Source organism: Dermacentor variabilis, chromosome 2, assembly GCF_050947875.1.
Source record: "Dermacentor variabilis isolate Ectoservices chromosome 2, ASM5094787v1, whole genome shotgun sequence".
Taxonomy (NCBI): domain Eukaryota; kingdom Metazoa; phylum Arthropoda; class Arachnida; order Ixodida; family Ixodidae; genus Dermacentor; species Dermacentor variabilis.
Genome location: NC_134569.1, coordinates 29574027 through 29599570, shown reverse-complemented (window position 1 = coordinate 29599570; position 25544 = coordinate 29574027). Strand labels below are relative to the sequence as shown.

At 47.3% G+C, this 25544-nt stretch overlaps 1 protein-coding gene across 7 annotated transcripts in view; it reads right to left on the bottom strand.

The window, feature by feature from the left end:
• Positions 1 to 3155: 3155 nt before the first annotated feature.
• Positions 3156 to 25544, bottom strand: part of tn (tripartite motif containing protein thin) — a 167432-nt gene continuing 145043 nt past the window's right edge. For 4 of the 7 annotated variants that reach the window (XM_075680058.1, XM_075680060.1, XM_075680059.1 and 1 more), the window contains exons 3-6: positions 21546 to 22998; positions 8492 to 8773; positions 7620 to 8062; positions 3156 to 6217 (exon numbers count right to left, since the gene is read on the bottom strand). In XM_075680058.1, coding sequence (XP_075536173.1) covers positions 7631 to 8062; positions 8492 to 8773; positions 21546 to 22998 — 2167 coding nt within the window. In that variant the 3' untranslated portion in view covers positions 3156 to 6217; positions 7620 to 7630. Of the gene's footprint in view, positions 6218 to 7619; positions 8063 to 8491; positions 8774 to 14477; positions 15408 to 21545; positions 22999 to 25544 lie in introns of those variants that run through there. The other 3 variants (XM_075680061.1, XM_075680062.1, XM_075680063.1) reach the window with 3 other exon arrangements.

The window sequence follows — 25544 nt, the reverse complement described above, 5'->3', positions numbered from 1 at the left end:
TCGAACGATACATTTGTTTGTTCGTTTTTTGTTTGCTACCGTAATTAAGAGCCAGTTATTCCAACTTGTTACTTTGGCTTCAGACAGGATGCCTTGAATACATGCAGAAAGCTTGCATGTGCTCTCAAAACCCAACCGTGGCCCATTAGCCAAAAAATGAAATGCAAGACGTGCAAAAATATTCCCGAATATGATTGTTATTTATCACACAGTCTAATTATTCCTGAAGCAAATTTCCGGCTACCACAACACCATTTGAGCACGACGTTACTCGGAAGATTTGTTCTTTGGTTAGACGATGAGCAAAACGTGAACAAGGTGAACTTGTCTTCTTCAAGGCCTTGAAGACAAGTCCACTTGTCGAAACGTTGGCTCCTGCATTCACCTTGTTCACGTTTTGCTCATCGTATTGCAGTGTTAGATGTGATTACGTACATTATGTTACAATATGGTGTATATCTAGATTACTTTGACATTAAATTATTCAATGTCCACTGGTTTCATTGATTTTATTGATTTGTAGCGTTCACGTTCAGCGATCCGTTTTAGTTCCAATAGGGCAGCGTGGACCTCAGAGCCACATAACGACGACGGTCGGTCTCGGCGCACTTGCGCATACGTTCCGCGAACTCGGATGGCGTGACAAGTTCATTGGGGTGAGACAATTTGGCGGTAAACGGTCCGGGAGAGCAGCGTGGAAACTCTACGCAGTTTCTACGGTGCACTGAAGCTGCTAGGGGTGAACCTCTCTTTTATAGAGAGTCCTGACAACACTGTGTTACGCCACTGTAACGCCACTCTCTTTTATAGAGATACCTGACGCCTAGAACGTTTGGAATGAATCATCGTGCTAGACGCCTTATGTCTAACGTCGACGTCAGCGATCGCCACTTGTGGAAAAACTCTGGCGCGCTTTTGCGGGAAGGCAAGAGCGGATGTGTCACGCGATATGTGATTGCACACTGCCTCACCTGCACTTCGGGCACTATCTAGGCTTTTGGTGACTCTGGCTGCTTCACGATAACGGTAAGACAGATGGCAGAAAAACAAAACGGGCTACACTCGAAAAATATACTTCGCATTCACAACTGCCTGAAATCAAGTTGTTTTATTTCAGTAAAAGGCTTGCTTAAGATCGCATCTTCGATCTTGCATTGACGAACATACGTAAATTTCTTATGCCTGAATCCTGTCTCTAACCGCCTTATATGTGCAAGGACTGATTTCAACGGCAGAAAGCATGCTAGTGGGTGCAAGAACCGATAGACCTTTCGCTTAGGGTGCACACATCATTCCGCATATATAGTGAGGGTGCTTCCGGTGCAGGATATAACCCTTTCGCCGCCGCTGACGAGTACAGTCGTCACGAGTTTTTGTACCAGTGTAACCGATGACGACTGTATTCAGACAAAAATGCCTCACACAGCGAACTGATGACGATTATAACCGTAATATTGCGTACAGTTGCAAATTTCGACACTAGGTAAACACACTTGACTATGTTGTGCCATTACCTGCATGTCTCGGCTTTCTTTTTACTGCCGCCTCCTCTGATGGCTGCGCGGGAAACATGGCTGCCTTCCTTCCGCATGGTTATAAAATTTCGCGCAAAAAGAAGTGATTTGACGACGCTTTGTCAGGAAACACCTCTGTGAACCATTGCTCGAAAACAGAAAGCGGCATGTTCTCCTCTGAGGACTCGGACGACGACGGTTACGTGGATGAACTGGAGGTTCTCGCTACTGTCCTTGAGGGATTTCCCCACCTACTAACTAGGCATTTAGAGCTGCGGAAGAGCACCCACTGTTCATGTACGTATGTTGTACACCTTTATGTTATCGGCACCGTCATAAATGGCATCGTTCTGTTAAAAAAACAGTCGTCCACAAACTGAGCGAGAAATACAGTTCTTGTAAATGTCGTACAATTTTTCTTGTTTTTGGCGGCACGGAAGCGGTTAAGAATACCCTTGTAACAGTCCCTATGGATGTTTATCTCTCTTTAGCTTGGTGATGTTCTCGCACATACCTTTATTGCGGCGTTGCATGAATAACTTAGGTCGCAGTTAGGTATACTGAAGGATGAAAACGCAAAAAAGAAAACGTTCTGCTGGCACTCTCGAGGGTGCTAAAATACTGCGTGTAGAGAAACAGACAAACCTGACGCTTTACAGTCTATTCACAATAAGCGTACACCAGCGACCGGTACTGAAGCCAATCCAAGATAAGTAAGAAATTGGATGTTACCTCGCCGTCTTCCCAGGTGTCCCCTCGCCGTCTTTAACATCTACAGAATTGTAGCGACGTTATTCTTAAATAGCACTTTCAAGAACCGCAATGTATGTAATTTGAATACATTTCTTGTTAGGAAGTCGCACAGCGCTGAACGTGTGGCCTCAACATTTTAAATTTCTGCTCCTAGACAATGGCCGCTGTTCCTTATTTCTTCAAACTAGACGGATATGTCAAGCTAGTTCTTCTACGTACCACATGGGATAAAGCCTGTTTTTTTTACCTCTTTTAAAGGAAAGAAATTATGTTTAATACGGTTGAAAGGTTTACCAAGATCACGCCGGCGTTCGCCTAGTATTTAAAAAATTATATCATGCCTAAAGACAATCCAGTGCTCTGGAATATAAATGGGAGATTGCCGCAATGGGACCGGCCAAGACCCCCTTTTTCAAAGAACCAGTGGGTACCTGGTGGTGGTGGGAGTTGAACCCACGACCTCCCACAGCCGCAGCGGAAACACTACCACTAGGCCAGGACTGACGTACGAAAGTACGATTGTTGTTAAGGTGCTCACACGTCAGCGGCAATCTTTTATACGAGCCATTATTAATGGTCCCGTGACATCGAGCTGTCCTACATGCTTGATTTCTGAAAAGAAAAGAACAAACAGCAAAAATAAATATAGGACAGCGAGAAAAAGACAGAACTAAGATGTAGTGAAAGAGTAAAAGAACTAACCAAAATGAAAGCACAGTCTTGCTCAAACGCTATGGCCTTGAATCGATCTTGCATGGCACACGTGGGATAATTAATGCATCCACAAACATATATTTTGTTCGCTTTTCGTTCTAATTATCATTCAGAGGATTCACATGTACAACTTGCGCCGTGCTCCTCGGCACAACAAAAGGAACGCAGTGGCAGTGAGAATAAAGGAAACAAATTTATTTTCGTACTCACAACGCCGTAGTTGCCGTGAAAGACATCAAGGAAGCGTTAAAGAATAGGTATACTGAGAACCAAATCACAAAAAGAGCACACTTCGCTAGTTTGTTCTTCGTTTTCTTTTTCTTTTTTCTCTCTTTTTGGGGAAGGAAACAATTTGTCAAGATTTCTCCGAATCTGCAGTCCCATTAATAAAATCTGCCAGCGCCACAACAGGTCGCTGATTCTGCGCGTCGCGCCAGAAAGACAGAAAGGAAAAAAAATGTGAGATAGAGAGAGCCTGCAACGGATTTCAAAGCATCCCGCAAGATCTCCGCGCACAAAATAAACTCGCCTCACTCTCACCCACACTGGTGCATAAATACAAAGAGCTCTCTCTCACTCTTCTATTTATTTCAATCGCTCGAAAAGGAGCCGTCCAAAATGTACACTCGCACACACGCACGTTCTCTTCGGTGCCTTTCACAAATGACGAACGCCGAGATACCCGTCTTTCTAAGAGCTAGAGGAGAGGGTCATGCGGGAGAAGCTAGCTTACTTCCTGGCGTCTGACGTCGCTAGCCCTACTCTCTAGCTCAAATACATCGGACGAGGTACTTCAGCATTCGTCAGTTGCGAAAGGCGGGCGGACTAGATAAGGCTAACACTACGCGAACCTAGCGACGTGAGATGCCAGGAAGTGGATGGTCACGCGTCTTTCTTTACTATATTTATTCTTCATGACTATGAGGAGGGAATGAGGAAAACTAAGGAGGTCAACAAAAAAGACTTTTGCAGCGGGTGAAGTTGCAGACGCCGTGTTACCGCGGGCGCTGTCGCTGCTGTCTTCACGAGGAAGCATTCGCTACATGACCCCTTGTCGGCAGGCAAAGAAGCCTGATGTGTCATGTCCAACTGTCTTCCTCGTGCCGTAGGTTTTTCCGTGATGACTAAACACTGAGGTTAATTGTACCACAGACCGCGTTAAGTCCACATTCAGTCAAGCCGAGTGTTTTAGCTACCAGCAGCGACTTTTATTTTTTATTTCAGATTATATAATTAAAGAGCAAAATTATCTCTGCTCTAAGCAAGATACCGGCGGCTGGGCAATTTGTTTCTCTCTCTCTCTCTCTCTCTCTCTCTCTCTCTCTCTCTCTCTCTCTCTCTCTCTCTCTCTCTCTCTCTCATATCAATGGGCCTACTAATGGCTTAACCTCTGTTTGTCCCGTCTGTCCTTGTGACGGCTACGACGATTGACACTTCAGAAGTTCGTTTTATGACCTCCTTAAGTAAAACCTAGAATACTTTATTGAAGCAGTTTTTCTACCGATACGTCGAACTCGTGCTCGGTACGGTTGACAATAGCGACGATATGCGGCACGGAAAGCCTCGTCGACGACCAAACTCAGTTGCGGTAAACGTAAAGAAAAAAACAGAACGGCACGTACAATACAAAACAAACAAATAAAAACAATATATCTGTGCGTTTGTGACAAGGAGATGATTACATGCGTAAATGCTCTGCAAAAAAGAAAAACCACAGGGCCGCCGACCGACGAACAAAAACAGAAAGAAAAGGAAAATGAATCTGAAGACTTAATGCGCGCTCCATTCAAGATCTCACAAACAACATGTTCGGTTCGTGATCCGAAGTACACCCAGAACAAGTTTGCTCCAAGCTGCGCGGTTCCGGGCTATGTCTTTCCAGAAAGGGTATGTTTGTGAGGAAATTAAAGTGACTCGCTGTTCCATGTAAATATGTGTTCGTGCAGGGATTTTTGGTTTAGATTTACAGAGGAAATGCTCGTGTCGTGGGCTGATGCCGAATTGTTAATACTGCTGCAGTGCTTAGCAGGCAAGCGGTGACAGCGTAGATCGTGAATTGATCAAAACAAAACTCACAGCACTCCACTCTAAAAACAACGCACACGGCCAAACCCAGACATTCTGTTGCGAACCCACGTGGGAACAACTGCGATACAGCCAAGTCCTCACTTTCGGCGCACGTTTCTGGGAACACTGTGACATCTCGAAACTGGAGGAGACAACATGTGTAGTTGTGAAAACAAGGAGGAAACAGGCGTCAAGAAAGTCGAAAAGGAAGGTCGCTCAGACAGATCACACTTGTCAGCTCCTAAAGGTGATCACTTCACAAAAGGCGAATGACGTCACTGTTGCTATTTTGTGTACTCGGGAAAAGAAAAGGCAAAGCACAGTTTTGGCAACCAGTGTAAGGTTATCAAATCAAGATAAGGCGCAATATTGAAAACGCGCCGTAATAACTCAAATCCCGCGTTACAAGATTCAACACGGCAGGTAGCGTACTCGATATAACATGTAGATATCATTGATGTCTATTAACAGCTACATACATGTGTAGCCAATATTAGAAGAATATGTTCTACGAAAAAAGTTGACAGATACGAAGGCCGTACCGACAACCGTTGCTAAATACACAAGGGCACTCCACGCGATGCAATTCGCAGACTTTGACTTCAAGTTTCATGAGCAAATTTAAATGTACAACTTTTCTTTATGAAGCTACAATCTTTCGAGTTCCAATTCCAGCGCCCATATGGACTCTGCGGTGTCTGTCAGCGAAGTTGCCGGGAAGCATCCTCAATGAATACGTAAAGCGACGACTGCGACAATTACGTCACACGTACAATGTGCCCTCACGCATTTGTTATTTATTGTAATGTTGTAATTGTCGTCTTTTCTTGTTTTCTAGAATTTAAGGTTCTATAGTACTGCGACGCCACGTATACACTCGAGACACTCACGTCTTTGATCACAGCATTCGCTTCCAACACCAACTAACAACAACAAAAGAAGGGGGTCGGGGGGAGGGGGGGTAGGCGAAACGAATTCTCTGGCAGAATGTGGAGCCAAGGGAGGCACGCCTTGCATCCTCGAGCTCCGCGTTCGCTCCTTGCGAGGCAGTTCTCCGTCTCCTCCCGTCCGGAAACCGGTCCAGTCGTGACGCCAAAAGCGGCCAGCGTCACCCCACGACGTGCGACGATGGCGCAGCAGCACATCTGCGCGTAGATCCGTCTTCCGATCTGTTAATGGAGACAGACAGCGACAGGTTCGAGGCGTGAGTCATTAATTTCGGAGGCAACTTGACTCGCACTTATCCGCTCGTTCCCTTTTCTTTCTGCACCTCCCCCATTTCCTCACCACAGAGGCAGGCGCGCATGGTAGCACCTTTAGGAGGCGTGTGCCAGCTTATCTCCTAGTATTTTGTTCATGTTTTTTTCCCATTCAGTAAGAATAATGATACTTCATTCAGACCGTAAAATACTAGGGAACAGTATGTCCTTTCTATAGTTTCTTTCTGTCACTCCTGTGTTACCTATAGCTCGAGGCCCCTTTATATGCTTGCTTTAGTGGTAACCATGTTACTCGTATATAACGACAGAAAAGGGAAATAATGTTTTGTGGCCGCGACTTACTAGTTCCTTCTTATTTTCTATCACTAACTGACTGACGTTATAGCGCTTCATGAAAGCCGCCTGCACGCATAGTTGTAGCCCTTACTTTATATACAGTGTGTTCTTGACAGCCACGAGGCCTTCTTTCACGATGCCTTTGTAATAACCGACGTCATTTGTTAAGCGATCGATAAATTCAAGTAAGCTCTGAAAGAAGTGCCACTAGCACACGTTTCGGTTTAACTTGCGCATGCTACTCATTTACCGAACTCAGTAGAGGTTAAGAAGTCCTTAGGGCGCTGACTGGCGACGCGTATACGTCTTGACTGTGCAGTTATTGTTCACACTGAAATATTATTTTTCGTCGACAGTTTTCGATCATGCACATTAAACGTTATCCTTCAATTCCGCTGCTACAACAGTCAGTGTACACACATGCCGGTTTAATTAAATGCGAGACTTCTCATCAGCAATGTGACTTCCACCCTACACAGCGGTGTCCTTATTCCAAGATCGGCGGAATACTGAGAAGGACCCCTGCAAAATGTGGGAGCGGTCTAGTAGGCAGTCTGTTGAGTGGTATTCCAATTTGAATAGGAACTTAATGTTTTCGAAGCAGCCAGCTGGCATGGTAAGCATGATACACGCAAAAAAAAAGGAAATTAGAAACATAAGCTGAACAAAGAGTACGATAATTCGCTAAGGCTAATATAGCACGAGCGGTTTCTAAACAGCTAGGACTGTGGGCAAGTAGGTAACTCATCCCTAAACTTGCAGTGACGCGCCCGAGAGAGGACAGCCCCAAAGAAAACACACGTAAACATATATTTGCGTTTGTTGCAATTGCTCGCGCAAACGATACGCAGTTACGTACTGACGGTTACCTTCGCAAAACGAGCTGCCCGCGTGGGCTCACTCTGACCTATAGAGTGAAAGTGACCGGCTTAAGAAGCGGTGCCGGAACCTCCTCCCACCGCAACTCTGCCCAGCGCTGTCGGCAGCGACGCGTAGAGCCTCAGCGCTCGCTCACCTGCGTTTTGCTCAGAAGACCTGTATGCGGTGGTTCTCGCGGTCGCAAACGACGATGTTCCCGCTGGGCATGACGGCGATGCCCTCGAGTCCCTTGAACTCGCCGTCTCCGGAGCCCCACTGGCCGAAGGCGCGCAGGAAGGAGCCGTCCGGCTGGAAGATCTGGATGCGGTTGTTGCCCGAGTCGCCCACCATGATGTAGCCCTGGTCGTCCACGGCGACGCCGCGCGGGAACTTGAACTGGCCTTCGTCCGACCCTTCGGAGCCGAAGGTGGAGAGGCTGCGCCCGTTCACGTCGAAGATCTGGATGCGGTGGTTGTTCGAGTCGCTCACGATGACGCGGTTCGTGTTCGACACGGCCACGTAGTGCGGGTGCTCCAGGTGGCCCGGGCGCGAGCCCAGCGAGCCGAACTTGCCCACGAACGTGCCGTCCGACTGGAATACCTGCGAGGACCGCGCGGAAGGCATCAAGAATAGAGTCCACCGAAGTATAAGGATCAACTTGCGCGTCGCAGCCGCACGGCAGACTATAACTGCAAGGGCAAGACAGAAAGATAAGCATGCACATGTATTCGGTTGCTATTTATATATCATGTATACATATCGAGGAAAACGGGTACAGAGGAAGAAAAGTGCCCCTACGCAAATATGTAACGTCTCCTGTTCATGTGCCCCACCGTCATAAGGTCTCCCCGCTACATTAATCCCCCTCCAACACCGCACTGGCGGGCGCGGCTGGCCTCGGCAGCTCACGTCGGTCGGTTGACTCTGGTCCGCTTAGCGGAGGAGCGCCTTTAGGGTCTTCATATTCAATAAAGTCCCTCCTCTCTCTCTATTCCCCTCGTCCAGCAGGTTCATAGAATGTGTACTCACTTGGACCCTGTGGTTCTCCTTGTCGCACACGTAGATGAATCCCAGCGAGTCTGTGGTGATGCCCCAAGGGTAGTTGAAGCGAGCGTCCGTGCGGCCCTCGCAGCCGAACGCTCGCAGGAAGCGGCCCGACGGGTCGAAGATCTGCACGCGGTGGTTGTAGCGATCCGACACGATGAACTGGCCGATGCGGTTCACCGCCACGCCGGCCAGGCAGTCGAACTCGCCCTCGGAGCTGCCGTACGTGCCAAACTCGTGCTGAAAGCGGCCGGACGCGTCGAATACCTGCGCCGGGCCACAACAGAACGTTCACATAACGAAAGCGAAAGCGGTAAAGAGAACAGACGGCTGGAGCAGTTTTATCGGGACTTACTTGTGCGCTTTGCTCTGACTTTGCCAACTTAGATCATATGCCCTGGCGGTGCCCCACATTACGGGGCGACGAAGACGTTACGTCGTCCAAGTGGGAGGCTGCCCTACGCAGTCCCAATTTTGAAGGTCAACTATGGGCAGTCCAACGGACCAGCGACGGGGCGGAGAGGCAAGGCCTTTCTGTCCCGAAGTGGGAGCGGCCCGCTACGTGCTAGTGCACGTTACGATGGACCTCAATAATGTTTTTCCATTCCGTTACCGAAACGGCTGCGTGCATTGTTTACAGTGGCGAAGAAACCGTCGATAAACCGTCGATCAACCCCCAACGTGACTACCCTGTTCATATACAGTGCAGTCACGATTGTCAGGACACTTCAAATGTGTACATATTGCCGGATTGTCAAAAAATAAGAAGAAGACTGAAGTCGCTGCTGAAACCACTTCCGGTCACAAATATGTCTTGCTTGAGCTCATACTTCGTCATTGACAGAAAATAATCAGTGATTAGAGAAATATATCCCTTCAATGACTATACCTACTTCGACAGCGTTATTCAAAGGCCTTGCCGCTTGCTTTTTCATTTTCTTCATTTTCTTTCTCACCGCAGGGGACACAAATATTACTTGGCTCTACTAGAAAGTGCGCTGTTGCTTTCTACAATTTACCGTGAGTAAGGCTGCGAGGCAAAGCTTCGCACGAATAAAAAGAGAGCCATAAAAAGTAAAATAAAGATAGGGAGGTTAATCAGGGGGCGTCTCTGGTTGGTCATCCTGCACTGCAGAAAGCGGCACGAAAGACGAGAGAAAATAATGAAAAGAAATGGAAGAACGAACAACAAGACTGTCTGTATGTAGTTTGTAAAGATACCCCGTAATCGCACACATCATCAATGTCATACGCAGATATTCAACGTCACACAGTGCACAAAACTCACCATCACAATTACTCGCACAATCTCGTCGCCTTTAAGCAGCGTAACAACCGCTCGCACTCACGTTCGTAAACTAGTGTGCTTTTTTTTTTTGTGAGTGAGAAAGAGTGAGAAAGGTCAATCATACACAGCTATGAAGCAGGAGTTCCTGCTCAAGTATACCGTTATTACTAATTTTGTGATGTAGCTATAAGATGTTTACTCGTTTACTTAATTTTTGGTTCAGAAATCATGGGAAACGAAATAGCGAAGATATTTTCGACCACGATCTCTCCGATGCAACCCATGAAAACAGCCGTGTGTGACACCAGGCACGGCACAATCATAGAGTGCATCTTCCACGCCTGTGTTCAGAGGTGATTCACACACTGACTCGCGGAGAACACGACGCACCGTACACATAGCCTGCGCAATACGCATCCTAACCACAACAGGATACAAAGATTTTAATACAGCAAAGTATTCTCAAGCTTTTTACACTACATACTGCAACAACAAAAGCCGCCGCCGGACAAGAAATTATTTTTAAATCTCTATGATGAATTTTGTTGCCGATTTAATAAATATTCGCGATATACTCAGTATAAAATCACGTTCAGTACAATTATTACGTTGTGACGAACAATTCTTCGACGGCCTTTCAAATGACAGCACTATTTGTTACAGTTGAAATGCAAACTGATAGCAAGGAGAGCAAACGTTGGGAGGCCAATCACCAGGCCTTATAAGCAAGACTATTGCGGTTTTTATCATTAGTATCGCGGTTTCCTTATCAGCTGTTGGCACCCGCGACGCCCTTTTAGTCCTGGCTATCAGAAACTCATTTCAATAACGTATGTGAAGAGCTTTCAAACTCGCAAACTTCGTTAAGAGACGCGCGAATTCTCGGAAAAGCACGTTTGTTCAGGTGTTAGACTTAGAAGATCCAAGCATCTAAATTACGCAAGGATTTCTTGCTTGGCTAAGGAAAAAAAATATCTACATGTTTTCTGTTACAAAAGCTGAAATAAGCTTTGCACATTTCTTAAATATGCGTTTTACAAGGACTTGTATCACTTTTTTCCAGTAAGCCACTTCTAAGATATGAGCTCCACAGCATCCTGTTAAGGGCTTCAAATTTAAGGCCCGCGCTCTTCTTACGTCGTTACGAAATTCACTCACCCCCTCCCCGCAGCGCGAGAATTCGAAAGCGATCTGAAACACTTCAGTGCGGAAAGCTTTTAACATGACTGTATGGTTAATTTCTTTTTGTTGCTGTATGCATCCAAGTTATTTCGTGCTTTCTCCAATGCTTGCTGTATACGTACACTTACTGCTCGCAGGAAAAAAATAAATAAAACATGCCTGTCCTTTATGAACCTAAGGTTAAGTTCTCGTTAAGATGTTGCGATAGCGGGCTGTTCAATAGCAAAACTTTCCCCACTGTTGCAGTCATTAAAGGAAACAAATTCTCGTAAGACAAAAAGCATTAATGCCAATGGGGGCACTTACCGACAGAACGAGCCGGAACGCGAGGAGTACATCTTGCGCGTCTCGCCTTACAAAGGGGCCTTCCAACACGAGGGTTCTTACCGGAGGGTGCACTTACAAAGCTTTGTGATCCACGAGGCACGGTCTTCCGCGCATCGGTTGGCATAGCCTGCGACCAGTGAATTATGCCACCGTGACCGGAAGACTTGCTCGTTGGATCAGCTAGTGATTTTCGCAAAGGCACTTACCGAGGGCAAACAGGCTGGCCATCACCCAACGCATGCCCGCACGTTTTTAAAGGCTCCTAGAGGGTGCGTTTAACTGCACATGAGAGTGTTCGCAGCTGAGCGTATTCGGCACAAGAAACGCCAAGGACTCGACAACAGCATAAAGAAAAAAATCCTTCGCGGTTTAGCGGTAAATGCTAGATAAATGCGTTAGCATTACGTCGCACTTCTTTTGAGATCCCGGATCCATGATTAAAACGGCATTCAAAACATTGCGAATTGTTGTTTGTTCAGGGGTTTACACGACACACGTCCTGCTTCTGCGAGGATATATATATATATATATATATATATATATATATATGCCTCTACCAGGTGACCGGCTTCACACACATCATGCGCTTCTTTTTCCATTTTGACGCTCCTACGCACAAAAAAAATAATAATAATAAGGCCTCCCGTGGAAAGGGTGCGACCGCGTGTTGTGTGCGCGCTATCAAATGGTCTTTCCGATACCGCTCGTACTTCGAACATAAGAAGTGACCCAAGTAACGCTTCCGGTAGATGAAATACGAAATCTCGATCATTCCTATCACTGTGTAATTCTCGCAGGCCTACAATAATAAGGTATTCGCGAAAATTTCCACGCCAAAGCGTCTAGTTCAACCGTAATTGTAAACTTATCGCAAGCACAAGCGCTCAGCTTCACCACACGACACTAGTATCTTTCACGCTTATGACAAGGCATCATTCAATCGCAAAAAATTTAATTTCTTCTCCTCGTACACACTCCTGACCACGCATCTTTACGATTTCAAATCAGACGAAATGAAGAAGCACCAACGAAGAAGGGTTACCTAACCTAATCAACGTAATGCACCTTCATGGTTGCGTGGTGCTTGTTTATTTCATCAAAATTCAATTGTTCTCCTATAATACTGAACACACTCGAACGTTCACCTTAAAGTCTTTAGAGGTGCACTTCAGACATTGTTCGATATTCAGTACTCACCTTTGGAGAGACGTGCCTTTGTCAACAGCTGCGCAGAGTTAATATCGCCACAAATAGCACTTGATTTTTCGAAACAGATTGGTACAGCCAGGCTGTATGCTCCCATTCCACGTCCTGTGCCAACATGGGCAAACTTCGGTGTTTCCAAAGCCATCTCAGTGAAAGTACGAAAGTTGAAAAATAAGATTGGAGAACGCTTAAGCTTCGCCTTTAAGAGCGGAACGCGATATCATTCAAAGATCCCTGACTGCTTTCCACGCTTCCCGGCCACTGCAGCGGGTGTAACCGTAATGTTTACCGGGAAACACCGGCGGCGACATGAAGACGAGCTTCCTGGTAGAAACGCAGCTCCTTGCGCGCGCCCACCCCGGAGATAGCGCACAACCGCGCCAAGAAATTACATCATTTTCGGGTTTCTGTTATTGTTTCGTGCTTATAATACCTCTGTCCGAAAAGATTTAATAGAAAAGGCATGCGCTGTCGGTGTTTTGTTTCATGACATTCGTTTGTGGGCTGTCATTCTCAAAATTCCGAGGAATAACCTTGTCAAGAATTTACGACAAGGTATGAGCAACTTTAGTGATAGAATGGCGTAGTAATACAACCCGTATATGCCGCATGTCGTATAGCAAGGCGTGGCATATACACATATACCTAAATATATGCGGCAATTTTAGCTCACATGACGCTAACGCCAGTTACGACGCCGACACCGGATTTTCTGCAACAAGGGGCCCTTGCCAAAAGTTATTTGTTCATCCGCCGTCTACAAACAACAAATAATATTCGGTACTGTAATAGCATGAACGAGCTCAGCCGAGTCGGTTGGACATCGGACAGTTTCGTAGAGATGCCAATTTCCTGCTTTCCTGCCAAAAAACTGTCACGTACCTGCGATAACTGGACGCACAAACTAACAGACAGAACGCACCATGGGACTGCACCGTAAGTACCTCGTGACAACAGTTAAGCCGCAGCGAAATTCGCGTTGCAAGACCACAAAGGCTTCAAAAAATGTGTTTTTTGACGAAGCTTCGATCTGTTTAGGATGCTCATCTCAGTATGAACACAGATTCCGAATGGATAGTTCATTTGGGGTCTAGTGTATATGCCTATAAACACCATCGCCTCCACATCTGTGTTGCGGATGAAACGCAGGGAAGTACTTTCATCCCCAATCTCTCCTGCCTGAAACAATAAGAAGAAACCATGGCGCAGGGTGTGGTCCGCATAGTATGCGTAAGCTGCTGGTCATACGCAGCAACTATACTCCGTTCCATACATAGCAGTCAACGCTGTGGATGCTAGAGAGACTTCTTGCAGTGGTTTCGTTCGCACTTGGATATAGTTCGATGTCTTTTGATCGCAATTGTGCACGACAGTTTTTTATATAGGCTCAGTATTGAACGAAACAAGTTTCAACCCTTAGAAACAAACACACTGTGCTGTACGGATGCTAATGCGTTGTTTTAGATCATATTTATTTTTGTTCTTTTCGGGTTTTTTTATTTGCAACCCTTCTGGAGAAACCTCACGTGCTGTTCACGCGAGCGAATTCACTGTTGGCGTGCAGCGAAGCATGGACGGAACGCGCGGAGTGATAACTTTTCTTGACGGAACTTCTTGCGTAGCTTCCCCAGCCTTGACTGCTATCTATGGAACGGAGTATAGAAAGCAGCCCAGGGTCACGGCAGCGACATGGCAGGTTTCTTGGTGGTGCAGAAGCAGCCGCATTATTCGCAGGTTTATTATTATTATTTTATTTATATTTCCGCATCGCACTGGCTTTAAGCCTTGTAAGCCTTCCTTTGTCGTTGCTGCTGTGAGTGTCAGCTGTTACATAGCAGTTAAAGAGGCAGCATTAGTCGCGCCAACGTGTCTCACGTAAGCACGGCATGCAGTAGGGTCAAACAACAGACGTTGATACTTTACGTTAGATCAGTGAAGCGAGAAATTAACAGAGTTGAAGCCGTATACCTTGGTCACGTTTGTTTATTGAGAAATTATCAAAAAAAAATGGGACAACGAGAGGATCAAGCCGGCAAGGCTGATCGCTGCATCTCCTCGGAGGCCAGCTCTGAGGCCCAAATGATGTAGAAGACTAGCTGAATTTGAAAATAAAATCGAAAAACAGAAAAAAAAAGGTGCATAGCTAAAGAACTGTTGGGATATAAAGAAGTCACCGCAGATGTTTTTCTCAGCAACTGTACCTTGTCGGGCCGAATACGATAAGAAAATGGAGAAGTTTTCGCGCACTTAGACAAAAAGCGCCGTCTATATTTAAAGACACGCCACCGAAAGGCCCTTCTCGATTTTCGCTGCTAATAGCGGAACGCAGACTCTTTAAATTTGCTTCTGAACGGCATCAATTTACTGAATGCATTACTGGCTGAAATTTCAAGAAAACAGTTCAAACGACGCGACGCGACTTACGTTACATCTTCTCAGAAAATAAGCTCAAGCTCGCTTTGTTTTTACTTCCTAGGATACGTGTTTGTACAAGCCAGTCTTCGCCTTCGGTCGTCGCGAGTCGCTCGGAAAAGTGCGAGAGAGAAAAGAATAAGTATCTTCCTGTTCTTTCCTTCTTTTCTTTCCTCGCTGGAGGGGGTATCGGAATTTGAGCGAGGTGACCGCGAGGTATGGAAGTCCGGCTGACGTGGCCGGCGACATGCCTGTCAGGCAGCAGCAGGGTTGCTACACACACACGCACACACACACACACACATGGCGGGTGCGCGCACACAAGCCAGTAGGCGCCGTGGTCACTGGGGCAGCCCTCGCAGGCCGCTCGGTTATAGGGTGGGCGGGGGCCAGTCCGGGTGTTAAGCCGATCGCTGCCAGCGCTTCGGGGGAGAGGGGGGGACCCGGCCGCGCCCGATGCCGGCCGCTTCAACTGTGCCGGTGGCTCTGAAATTTGCAAAACGACGCAGGCCGTCAGGTGGGAGGGGACTACACAGAGCTTCGTGCTAAGAATTCTAGAGGGAAACCTGGGGGCCCTGCGGCATATACAGCGATTCTTTTCACTCGATTCTTTTCCTTTCTTATCTTTTATCGCACACGACCGGCCGATACTAGCGACGAGGTGACGGCGGCGGAACGCAGCTCGAACCACTGACGAAGCGCGAGAAGGAAATGAACTGGAATAGAATCGTTACGTTATTTCGGTCCGGGGGCTTCTCTCTTCGCGCACCGCCAGATACAACAGTGAAGACAGGATGGGCATGATGCTGAAGCTTCGACCTTACTTTCTTCAGAGGAGTCTGAAGATAATTGGCCCTCGCAAAGCGCGTCAATTGTCAGCCTCGCTTCACCTCTTATCTTTATAGCATTCGACCGTTTCAACCACACTTTGACCCGCCGTGGTTGCTCAGTGGCTATGGTGTTGGGCTGCTGAGCACGAGGTCGCGGGATCGAATCCCGGCCACGGCGGCCGCATTTCGATGGGGGCGAAATGCGAAAACACCCGTGTACTTAGATTTAGGTGCACGTTAAAGAACCCCAGGTGGTCAAAATTTCCGGAGTCCTCCACTACGGCGTGCCTCATAATCAGAAAGTGGTTTTGGCACGTAAAACCCCAAATATTATTAACCACACTTTGAACAAAACGGATTGCATAAGGCACCAAAGAATAATAGCATGGTGCCCTTATTCAGACTCTAGCCTCCGCAGTGACGGGCATGGTGACACGCGGATTCTAGATGGCTGTGATCCAAGAGCATTACTGAACTTCGTGCTGCCCAACGCTGGATTCCATTCATTATAATTTTTGTTCTAATTTGCTTTTGCTATGCCGTAAGGCAGTCGTTCTCGAAATAAAAGAAAATGCTACTGCCAAATTATTGACTAGCTTCATTACGACACACTCTCTCCAGAGTGTCCCGATCCATTTTAAGCGCCCGAAATCGCGTGATAGACTGAGGTGGTTGTGAACGAAAAATACTTACCTGCTCTAAGGATATGCTTCGAGGTAACCACAGGGATCAACATCAGAAGCTGCAATGCGCGTTCTTTACGAAGTATTGCCAAATGTAAGAAAATCACATCCACTACCCATCATCCTCATCGTGAATGAACGACTGTCGCGCCAGGTTTCCCTCTAGTAGCAATCTTAGTAAAAAACTTCATCGGGGTCTGCACGGGACAGGTGTATCCCTAAGACTTAATATGACAGTGTAGTAGCTTGTAGCAAGAAGAATATGGGAAATTGATTGCTCCATTTTTGGTTAGTTGCTGCCATACGAAGCAAACAGACATGAAGCCAGACATTTCAATTCAAAATGGAGAGTTCATTTCCCTCTGCTCTCTTTGTCTTCGTCGCCTGTTTCCTTCGTAAAGTTCTGGCACCTTTCCGATACGTTGTTTTTTTTTTTTCGACTGCAGTTTGATTCGCAACAGACCCATACAGTTATGCGAAAGTATGGAGTTGGTACCAGTCAGCCACTCAGGAACCGATTTAGCAAAGCTTTTCACCAGCGCCCTTTCCTCCGTGCTATCAATTAACAGAACCATATAGTTATGTGAAAGCATGGAGTTGGTACCAGTCAGCCTATCGAGGACCGAATCGGCAAAGCTTTTCACCAGCGCCCTTTCCTCCGTACTAACAATTAACAATCTCGTATAGTCCACACAGATTACCACAGCTGGTTAACGTTCAAATGTCGCACAGATGTCGCATTTCGCGGTTTGTAGACAGAAGTGGTTCTTGTGGGGAAAGGAGGAAAGGCTGGCACTGTCTTCTGCAACCCTTGCGGGAGCACGGCTCAGCGCCAGCAGGGGGGTGGATGTGGGAGTGAAGGAGTATACCCAAACGTGATCTGTACTTCCGTCATTCTCTTAGGGCAGCACCCGTTCTCGGCGCTCGCCAACAATTGCCGCCTGCGATAGGACAGCCCAAGTAGGCGATCACAAACGGTTTTTGCATGTTTAAGAGGAAAAGAGCCGCGACTTCAGACGGGACGTGGCGAAGGAGTGGGCAGGACGAGCGGTATGCTACCCTATAGGAGAACGACGGAAGTATAGATCACGTTTGGATATACAAACTGTGCCGCGAAATGCGCGCCACTTCGTGAATCCGGGCTGCGACCGACTGACGCTAGCTCCAAATTTCACAACGCGGCTACAGCAACAGGTATGAAACTTGAGCAATGAGTCTGGTGCACATGGTAGGCCGAGATGAATTTGCATACGCGAAACCAACGCAGGTGCATTTCGCGAAGCGGCCGAACACCGCAAGTCAGTGCAATAAAAATCGCTGCGCCTGTGCACTATACACGAAAAGACTAGGCATACTGCGGGCTGTAAGCTCGCGGTCACTCACGTCTGAAGCCCGGGTGTGATCCATTCTTGACATTACTTGTTAGCGCAGTCCTTTAAAGGCCACGCTAGACTGTATACGTGGGCAACATAATCGACGGCTCTCTGAGCGGCATCTAGCGCCCGTCTCGCCGTTCAATGCGTTTGCGCAACCCCACCTTATCGCCGGCTCCATGGGGAAGCCTCAGAAGCCACCGAGCTTTGAAACCGAGCTGTGCCTTGTTGCAGCACGTGCTACACTGATCGCAGCAATGATCGAATTTGTTGAGCTGCCTCTATCAGAAATGCATTCAGTTGCGCTATGTTGCATCATAAACGAATTTCCTTTCAAGCACTGCTAGATCCGAGCGCGTGACGTGCTTCCAAAATATACCTATAGAGACCTTGAAAAGACTGCCATGCAGAATGTCCTCACATCATGATATTTGTTTCTTAGCACTGTGTCGGAGAAGCACTGTGTCGTTTCTGAAAGCATAAGCACCGCACAAGAAAATGACGCCATTGTTTATCGAAAGACGAGAAGTAGCAATCTGCGCGGTAACCTTAGGCAGCTGTAGCGTAAAACTCTCCCTTCAGTAGGATGTATTCTAAACAGAGCGTTAATTCAGAATGGTGTGAAACATTATATTAGAAAGAAAGAGAGAGAGAGAAAAGAAAGAAGAAAGGTTGGAGAGAACAGTGTACGGGAGTTAAGAATACAAGTTCGCACTGTACAGTGCAACTCTGCATACCTTGGAGTTCCTGCTGCCTGTCGTAATGTTATGTTACGCCGTGAGCCTTTCCAGCTGCTACAGTAAAGTGCTATGAATTCACTGCTTCAACGAAACAAAAGGTTAGTAAGTGTGTGCATGTGCCACCTCCCGCGTACGCGCGCGCATGTGTGCATGTGCGTGTGTAATGATGTCATCGGTGCAGCTTGTAAAGGCGCGAAATTCAATAGGAGAAGCTTCGTTTTCCTTTTGTCTGAATACATGCATGTACAGTGCCGAAAGAGCATTCTACGAAATTAAACTAATTAACGCTTGTTCTATAGCATTGTTCTAGCATGTTAATGTTTGCAAACTTAATAATGCATTATAGTTAATGAGCAGCGCATTGTCTAGAAAGTGGCGTCCTCGGCAATAGTACTTTCAACTAGTTATCAGGATTCTGAATACCATCATTAGCCTATGTACTATGGTAGCGACGAATATTATGCCTGAAAGTGTTCAATACCCTATAATCAGGGCGCAATGACTTCGCTAGTTGGGCTAATAGAAATAAAGTATACCAAAACAAGGCATTCGCACATAGTTCGCAATCGAGTCTGTATTTCCTTTTTTTTTTTTTTGTCTCCAGCCTGCGAGACAGTTGGCGACTTCCAGCGTGTATGCTGCTTCCATTACACCTCTGGCATTCAAAAATAATCGCGAACAGATATCCATGCGTTGAAACAATGCCACTAAATCAGAGCCGACTATACCGACCAGACATCGTCTTCAAGGAGTGCGATTGTGCACGGTTCCGGTTTGAAAAGCTCACCCACACCGTAGCGTGCCTTCTATGGGTAACATTCCAACTGAAATCAAACATAATGCAGCTCGAATATTGTCGGAAAGCTGTCAGCATTTACGTTTAGGAATCCTCCACTAGTGTTGTCAGCTGCCGAAGAAGAAGAAGTTTCTCCGTTAACGAGCTGCACTATACCTGTAACAACAGACAATTTAAATCACATTTGCAAGAAACTTATTTCATTTCCCCCTTACTTATTTTTAAAAAATGCTAAACAATTCCTTCACCGTCAAATTCATGGCCGATCCCCCAGAGTGGGTTGCGCCATTTCACTAGGGAACAACAGCAAGAAGGGACGTGGGTATTTGCTATAAGTTGAAGGCGACGACAACAGCGCTCGATCCCCCGATCGACTTGGCCTGTAGCTCCAGATCAGGTTGAGTTTATTTTTGCGGTAAAGCTTTCAATTCCCCCAGCGAAGGCGTGCCTTCAATTTACGCATCAACCTGACTTTTTTCCGAAAATTCCGTTAAAATATACTTCACTGTCGTCGTTGAAACAGGCGGCTTTGTGGGGAACATGCTGTCCAGCCCCGTACGCGCTGCAGTAACGTAAGGTGAACCTACGCTCAACAAATAGAAACATCCGCGACCAAATAGAGTTGAAGCAATACAAATAACATTTAGCGTGATGTTATTTCGCTTCGCGCCATATGGTTTTTTTTTTCGTTTTTCGTTTTTTTATGTTTCGAAGGGTTTTAGTAAGAACAAAAACAAGAGCTTTCGGAAGGAAGTCGGTGAATCTAGGTGTGGGATATCCGAGCAATTCATTTGCACTTAAGCGCTGGGGTTACATTATCTATGTATGAACACGAAGGAGGTCGCCGTATTTAGTTAACAGTCTCACCTTTTTTCTTTTGCGAAACCTTGGTCGCACAGAGGTTCTGCTACGGCACTGCTGCACTGGGTCAATGCATGCATTGCCACACCACTTACCTACGTTGCGTTTTGAAAGACGCCTTTAGCATTTTAGTTGTGCCGGGAGTGCTACCAGAATGCATAAGATACCTAACTAAATATATGACACACTACTACAAAGAACGGAACACAAATAATTATTTCGGGTATTCAAGGCAAACATGCATGACAAAGACATTGCTGCTCTAAAAGTCAGTTAACTAAATTGAAAAAAAAATCAGTTTTCGTGCAGACGATGGATATTTCGCTTAATGGACACTGCTGTGCTGAAAGCGCTCTGCACTGAACAGGAACATTTCGTATTTATTGCGAATTTCGCGCATTCTCTAAGTGTTAAATACGTTTGCACGACCACTTACACGTTTGGAAAGTGATGCTAGCTAAGGTTCGTTATCAATGTAATTACGGCGTGATTGTCACAGCATTTTCACATCAACATCGCAAATTAATTGCAGCCTTTCAGCCATATTGAAGATAACTTGTAGTGATTGTACGATGTAATTTGAACTGAACTTTTAGATACTGTTGTGCTTTGCAGATGAATGAAATTGAAGCCAAATTATTCACCGCTGTCTTCAGTGACTCAGAACTTCTTTTTCTTGCAGCTATAGTGCATTTGGGCACAATTTAATTTGAAATTGTAGAGGGCATCTAAGAAACGCTTCATCTAAAGTTGTTTTGATGAAGTCATCAAGCGCGGCTAGTTCTTTCAGGCTGTAAAGAAACGGTCGCGACACACAAAAGCAATAACTAATAACGGTATGTGCTTGTGCGTATATAGTAGTGCAGAAAAGGAGGACACAGTCTCAGTCGCCCTTCGTTGCTGACCTACCTTTGCCTTAACGCACCAGATTTACCATGGAAATGCTCACCCATCATCGGCCCGCTTCAGTCCCAGACTGATCCCTCAGGACCTAAATAAAGTTCTTCACACCATACCACTCCGCCACAATGCACACTTCTAACTTCATTCACATTTTCGCTAATCACTCCCACTTAGCCAGGGCTGTGGGGCTGACTCACTCTAGCCCTAACAAAATATAATTGCATGGCATACAGGTATAGTGAGCTGATCGAGACAGCTGCACGAAATGTACAATTGATCCCATCCACCAAGTACCGGCTCATCTTCAAAAGCTTGGTTCGTGTTGGCTCAAGCGTCTGTACAAAAGTTATCAATTCGCTAGACTTACGCAACTTGTGCCGTCCTCAGCCACCGAAGCCGATAGAGAGACAACGCCAAGTGTGTCGCTTGCCAACTCACCTGGACCCGATGGTTGCTGCTGTCGGCAACCACGATCGAGTTGTCCGGTCCGACAGCGACACCCCTTGGCCACGTGAAACAGCCGGGTTCAGTTCCTCGCGTGCCGATCTTGAGCTGCATACGGCGCTTTTGAAGGTACATGCTTCGAGGGAAGCCGTAGCTTCCGTACTGTCCATCGTGACGCGACGAGGCGCTGCCGCCGTCCAGGCCGCGACCCCGGGTGGGAACCTCCTCGTCCTCCGAGCTGTTGTCGTCGCTGCCGCTGCGGCTGTAGACCGCGTGCGAGCTGCGGGACCGGGATACGCTCTTGGGTCCGTACCCCGACGAGGCACCCGGACCGCTGGCTCCGCGGGAGCCGTACTTGTTGCGCAGGTACTGGGCCCAGCTGGACGACGTCCCGGGCCCACCGCCGATGGATGAGCCTCCGTAGTCCCCCGTGTCTGGAGAGCTGTCCTTGACCGCGTGGCTGCTTTTCGAACGGGACAGAGCGCCGCTGCCAGCGGAAGAAGCGTTGCTCTCCGGCTGACCGTAGCGACTCCGGTACGACGGCGACGGCAAGTTGGCCTCGTCGCCGCTGTCGCCTTCTCCGGGCAGCACCTCGTTGGAGCTCTTGCTGCGAGCCAGTCGGCTCCTACGCAGCGCTGCCGCCGAAGATGACGTCGGGTTCCCTGCTGTTGACCTCCCCGTCGTGGTGGCGTTCTCCTGCTGACTCTTGCGCCTGTCAGCTCGCGGTTCCGGCTGATCCATGAGCGCCGAGCTCCGACTGCGGCTCAGCAGGCGACTTCCGGCACCGCTCTCCTCTCCTCTCGGCGGGTCTTCGTCCGCGGCGCGCCTTCGGCTGGCCAGGAAGGAGGTGCCGCCGTATCGGGACGAGGACACCATGGTGGGGTCGTCCACCGACGACGACGGCGTGTCCCTCCAGGAGTGCAAGCGGCTCCTGGTGCTCTCTTCTTCCTTGTCCCTCGCGTACTGCGAGTGCCTGCCCGACGTGGGTGTCGAGGAGCGCACGTCTTGGCTACCCCGCCGCGCCTGGGCGCTCCTGTTGAGCAGCGCCGACACGGACGAGGTCATGTCCTCCTCCTTCTTGGGCGCCTGCTGTGTCGCCGAGATCTTGCGCGTGGGCGTCGTGGGCGTCTTGGGTCTCTCAGGCTGCGCCGTCACCGTCTCTTCCTCTTCCTCGTCCTCTTCCTCGTCCTCCTCCTCGTCCTCCTCCTCCTCGTCCGAAGTGTCCTCTTCCTCGGTGGACGCCTCGGACTCGGTGTCTTCCTCTTCGCCGATCTGCGCTTGCTGCGGCCTCAGGCGGCTGAAGAACGACGACTGGTGCGCGGCAGGAGACGAGCCGCCAAGCGATCCGGCCCTCGTCATCGCTTCCTCTTTCTTCCTGTCATCCGTCGGTCGGCGGCGATCGTCGTGGTCTAGAGATACGGCCTTGGCCAGCGGCGCGCGAGTGCACCTGCAAGCGGAAAACACAGATCGGAGCTCAAACTTGCTGCCGACTGACTCGCCTATCGCGAGTACTGCAAGCAACTGAGACACTAGTGGTGCACATGCATATAGGTTGCATTTTCAAGCCGAAAAAAAATTAGTTGTATTATGCTCCTTAGCGCCTATCCTAACGAGTGCATATGTTGTCTTGCATGGCAAAGTGTCAATACAACCGTGTAAGGCATATGTGCATTTGTTTTTCCTACTCTTCCACCAGTGTAGGGTACCAAACCAGAATCTTCATTTCCGGTTAGACTATCTTGTCTTTCCCACCACCCATCTGATTTTTCTCCCTCTACTGTTGGTGGTGGGATGTGGCAGAGGTTACCGCCTTAGTCACATACTCTGTGCTGCATATACTCCGGTGAAATACATTGCATTCCTTGAAGACAAAGCTTTAGGTTATTCAGAACAAGCCTCTGTGACTTAAGTAGAACTGATTACTTCATTTTATACTTCACAACCCTCGTTCTACTAAGGTTATTAAGTGACAATGTGCTTCTTTAACGTCAACGATATTATGTACCCTATCAAGACCCTGTGAAGGACTATTTACGCAGTGGTTCTTGCTTAGTAAATGCCCACCAACTTAGCTTGACAAGGTGTCCTAGTGTGCTATATACAATGATTTTACACATAATAGTCGGTGGGCGTGGCTCTCGGGAGAGACTCAGAACTTCTCGTTGTTGTTTTTTTTAATCTAGTTTATTTGATACCCTTAGTTGCGAGCAGCTAGAGACGCAGGTCATCATGCCATGCTGATTAATGGCTCACACTTTCGGGGTTTGCAAATAGTTTATTAGTTTCGTGTTGAGGAAGCAATACAGCACGCGACGGGCGCCGTGTGGCTCTTGGCCGAGTGTCCGTAGTCTTTCCAAAGCCCGGGGCTGAGAGCGTGTAGAGGCATGCCACTCATGCGCATGCGCGCCAGAGGCCGTAGGAGAGTGAAACAGCCGCGTTAGTGCTATGCCACTCGTCTGACGTCACTCGCAGAGGGTGGGTACTGAGACCGAAACGCTTTTTGTACTTTAACCGCTTTAACTAGGTACGCCACTTCATGACTCGTAAAGCTCCAAGGAAACTCCTTAAGCAACTGCAGTAGTAACGCTCATAACCGAGCGTTGCATTATGAAGCGAGAATAGGAAAGTAAATATGGTTGCATAATTATCCTGTTTTCTTTCTCTGCCGATATTACACAGCTAGCGGGATTTCAAAGAAAGGGTAATCAGAAATGCTCACGATAAAATTCTGGGCGTGGTGCTTTACCCGAAACAAGCAACCTTGTTCGTTAAACCAGGCCATTTCCAAGCAAATATGCTCAAGAAGAGTGTGAGCTGAATATGCGTAATAATTTTATCAATTATGCGAGTCTGCGCTAAATAAATTTCGCGTTTAATTAAAGCTAATTAAACACAGAAACGTTTTAAGTGATGTTCGAAAAAGAAAATTTGTGTTAATGCGAGAAAGACTAACGATATTTGTGAGCGCAATGTTACTTCACCTAAACGTGTCTTTATTTCAATTTTATAGGCGCAGGACTAATGTCACTAAAGCTGTCTGCTTTAGGAAGACATAGGTTACGATCTGGATTTTAAAAAAAAACGCACTGAATTGCAGTAGTTGCCAAGTAATGGATCGCTGCATGTTACATTTTGACATTCATTTTCTGTATCTGTCTTACTTACATACATAAAAAAATAAAAAGCGCGTTGGCAGAGTAAACGGGCTCGCATTTCCACACCTCATCGCATCAAACAAAACTTTTTTTGTTTTCCTGATTGTGTGCATGATCGGTTTATCGCACAAGAGCCAATGAGCATCTATTTGCGTGAAGAAGTGTACGTGCTTTGGCGGCCTCGCAGAGGAGAACAGGGTTCACACACTCGTTTTGATGGGATGGTTATTGAGAGGCAGATTAGGTTATTCGTGTGGCAAGTTAACTTGAACGAAAAGCAAAATTCTTCGATAACATGAGGGGCCTCTAACCTTTTCGTGCGATGCGCCTTTCGCTTTCCTTAACGAATACTGAAGGACCAGTTGACGAAGGCTTCCACTGTGGCCATGGAGCCCGAAGTTTACCTTCCATCTACGAAAACGGAAAGACCACCAAGGACATTCCGTCGGCGTCTTCCTCGCAGGAGGGGTCATTGCTTGCAATGCGTCCACATAATACACGTCCCATATTCCATGGAGCGTGCATACTTTGCTGAGCTTTCCGTCTGGAATTGACGCCGGTTAACACAGCTAACGTTCATCGTTGAGCACTCGGAGAAAATACCGAACATGTGCGGCCCGTACGCATAGCGATTTCTTTGTGCTTTAAAAGCCCAGCGCGTCAGATGTATCCGTGGATGAGAAGGCAAAGACAACGATGACATATGTTGAGAATGGACTGCGAAAGAATCGCAAGAGAAAAAGGAACGCATTCTAGGGAGGTTTCCTAAAAAATAACTATATTCTGCTTTATTGTGTTCTCTTGAGCAACGTCCCTCTGGTGCTTCTATGCGGATGCG